The 2,500-nt window shown below is 44.3% G+C and overlaps 1 protein-coding gene across 1 annotated transcript in view; it reads left to right on the plus strand.

The window, feature by feature from the left end:
• Nucleotides 1-1,082: 1,082 nt before the first annotated feature.
• LOC109154329 overlaps nucleotides 1,083-2,500 on the plus strand; it is a 1,758-nt gene continuing 340 nt past the window's right edge. The window contains exons 1-3 of the mRNA XM_019302141.1: nucleotides 1,083-1,292; nucleotides 1,432-1,955; nucleotides 2,039-2,500. The exon at nucleotides 2,039-2,500 is cut by the window's right edge and continues 340 nt beyond it. Coding sequence (XP_019157686.1) covers nucleotides 1,083-1,292; nucleotides 1,432-1,955; nucleotides 2,039-2,500 — 1,196 coding nt within the window. The remainder of the gene's footprint in view (nucleotides 1,293-1,431; nucleotides 1,956-2,038) is intronic.

Consider the following 2,500-nt stretch of genomic DNA (forward strand, 5'->3'; position numbering starts at 1 on the left):
CTAGATATGAGCTTCAGGATTTGGAGAATTGCTGTGCGAACATGGATCTAACGGACTGCCCTTCTACTGGAAAATTTTTTTACGTGGAGAAATAGGTATATGGAAGCCAAGCTGGATCGGTACTGATCAATGATAGATGGGGAGCCAACGGGTTAACATGCATGGCAGACTTCAAGTTGTTGGCATGCAATTCAGATCACTGTCCGTAGTTATAACTACGTCCATTGCTATAAGTGACGGAAAAAGGCCATTCAAATTTTTAAACATGTGGCTCACACACCAGGACTTCAAAGTTACTCTTGAAAATGTGTGGAGAGAGCATGTGGAGGGATCGAAGCAGTATATTCTGGCCAAGAAACTTAAGTCTCTTAAAGGACCTCTTCGCACTCTTAACAGAAATGCGTTCAGCCACATCTCGGAGAGAACCCGAGTCGCGAAAGAAGCCTACTCTGTTGCGCAAGATGAGTTGGATGTCCTAAACGCGAATGAACAAGAGGGCTTATGTAATGATCTTCGGAAGAGGGCCTTGTTCTTGATGGAGGCTGAAAGACGGTTCTTTGCGCAAAAATTGAATACAGTCCACTTGGTTGAGGGCAGATAAGGGATCACACTATTTTCATAGCCTCATAAATAAAAGAAATGCAGCGTCAACTCTAGCTGCAATCCTTGATCAAGATGGGAACCTAACTACTTCACTCAATCAAGTGGGCAGCTTGTTTGTAAAATTTTTCTCTGATTTATTTGGCACCCCAAGAGAAAGGAATGGAACGGACAATACATATTTTGGCCATGGCTCCAATGTCTCTGCCGATCAAGCTTTGAACCTTGTGGCCCCAATCTCTAAAGAAGAAATAAAGGAAGCTTTATTCTCTATGGTAATGACAAAGCTCCGGCCGACGGGTACACTGCCGCTTTCTTCAAAGTTAATTGGAACCGGATTGGTTCACTGGTCATAGCGGCAGTGATGGAATTTTTCAGAAATGGGCAACTGTTGAAGCAATGGAATCATACCGTTATTGCCTTAATCCCCAAGAAGATGCACGATCAAAGGGTCGAGGATTTTAGACCAATCGCGTGCTGCAATGTTTTTACAAGATAATAACGAAGATAATTGCAGCACGCATGGACGAGTACTGCCGGACATTGTGGACCAAGCCCAAGGGGCTTTTGTAGGTGGGAGATCGGTGTCTGATAATGTTATGCTTGCTCAGGAACTTATAAGGGGATATTCAAGAAAAAGAATATCCCCGAGGTGCATGATAATGGTGGATATCCGAAAGGCTTATGACACTGTTAGCTGGATTTCTTGAAGGAGGTTCTGCATGGGTTCGGGTTTCCGAGTATCTTCACTGAATGGATCATGGAGTGTGTAAGCACAGCATCTTTCTCGGTGAGCATTAATGGTACTTTGCATGGAAAGTTTGATGGAAGGCGGGGATTAAGGCAAGGGGACCCCATGTCCCCCATGTTGTTCACGTTATGCATGGAATTTCAAGAATGTTGAAGGCCAAGACTGCGAGCCCGATGTTCAAGTTCCACCCAAGATGTTCTAACCTCCGCATAAGCCATTTGGCTTTTGCGGATGACTTGATGCTTTTTTGCAGGGGAGATGTAAGCTCGGTGGGAATAATGATGAATGCGTTGAATGAGCTCGAAGGGACCTCAGGGCTAGCGATTAGTGCTACGAAATCGAAACTGTTTTGTGCTGGGGTGCGTGATGACCTTAGCTTCACACGCATCCCTAATGGCACCTTGCCTGTTCGTTACCTTGGGGTTCCTTTAGATGCTCAAAAGCTAAAGGTATCTTGCTACACCCCTCTTTTTGATTCCATTAACAAGTATATATCTGCCTGGAAGGGATTTTCTTTATCTTATGCAGGTAAGCTTGAACTGATAGCCAAGGTGATCCAAGGTGTGGTAGCATACTGGATGCAAGAGTTTTCTCTACCACCACAGTTATTGAAAGCATAATTTCTATATGCCGAAAATTCCTATGGGGTGGAAAAAGGGCTCTTGTATCATGGGATGTTATCTGCAGGCCAAAAGATGAGGGCGGACTTGGCTTGCGAAATTTGAAACATTGGAACAATGCGTTTATGACAAAAACACTCTGGAATATCCACACCCGGAAAGAAACGTTATGGATTCGTTGGGTCCATGACTTTTATTTACGGAATGTGGACTTCTGGACGTGGAATCCGGGAAGAAACGAGTCCGCCCTCATGCGTAGTTTGGCGAAGGTTAGGGACCTTCTCGTAAGCAGATTTGGAACCACTAGTGACTGTATCAATAAACTGGCCTCTTGGAATGGACCGAATGGCATTAATACTTCGGCCGTGTATGAAGCAATTCGTCCACAAAGCCCAAAAAAGTTTGCCATGAGGTTTATTTGGAAGAGCTTTGTCCCTCCTAAATTTGCTTTTTGTACGTGGCTTTGCTTACATGGAAGGCTACTCACGAAAAGCAATGTAATCTTCATGGAGATTGACAAACATTGCTC

The sequence above is a fragment of the Ipomoea nil genome, unplaced genomic scaffold, assembly GCF_001879475.1.
Source record: "Ipomoea nil cultivar Tokyo-kokei standard unplaced genomic scaffold, Asagao_1.1 scaffold2643, whole genome shotgun sequence".
Taxonomy (NCBI): domain Eukaryota; kingdom Viridiplantae; phylum Streptophyta; class Magnoliopsida; order Solanales; family Convolvulaceae; genus Ipomoea; species Ipomoea nil.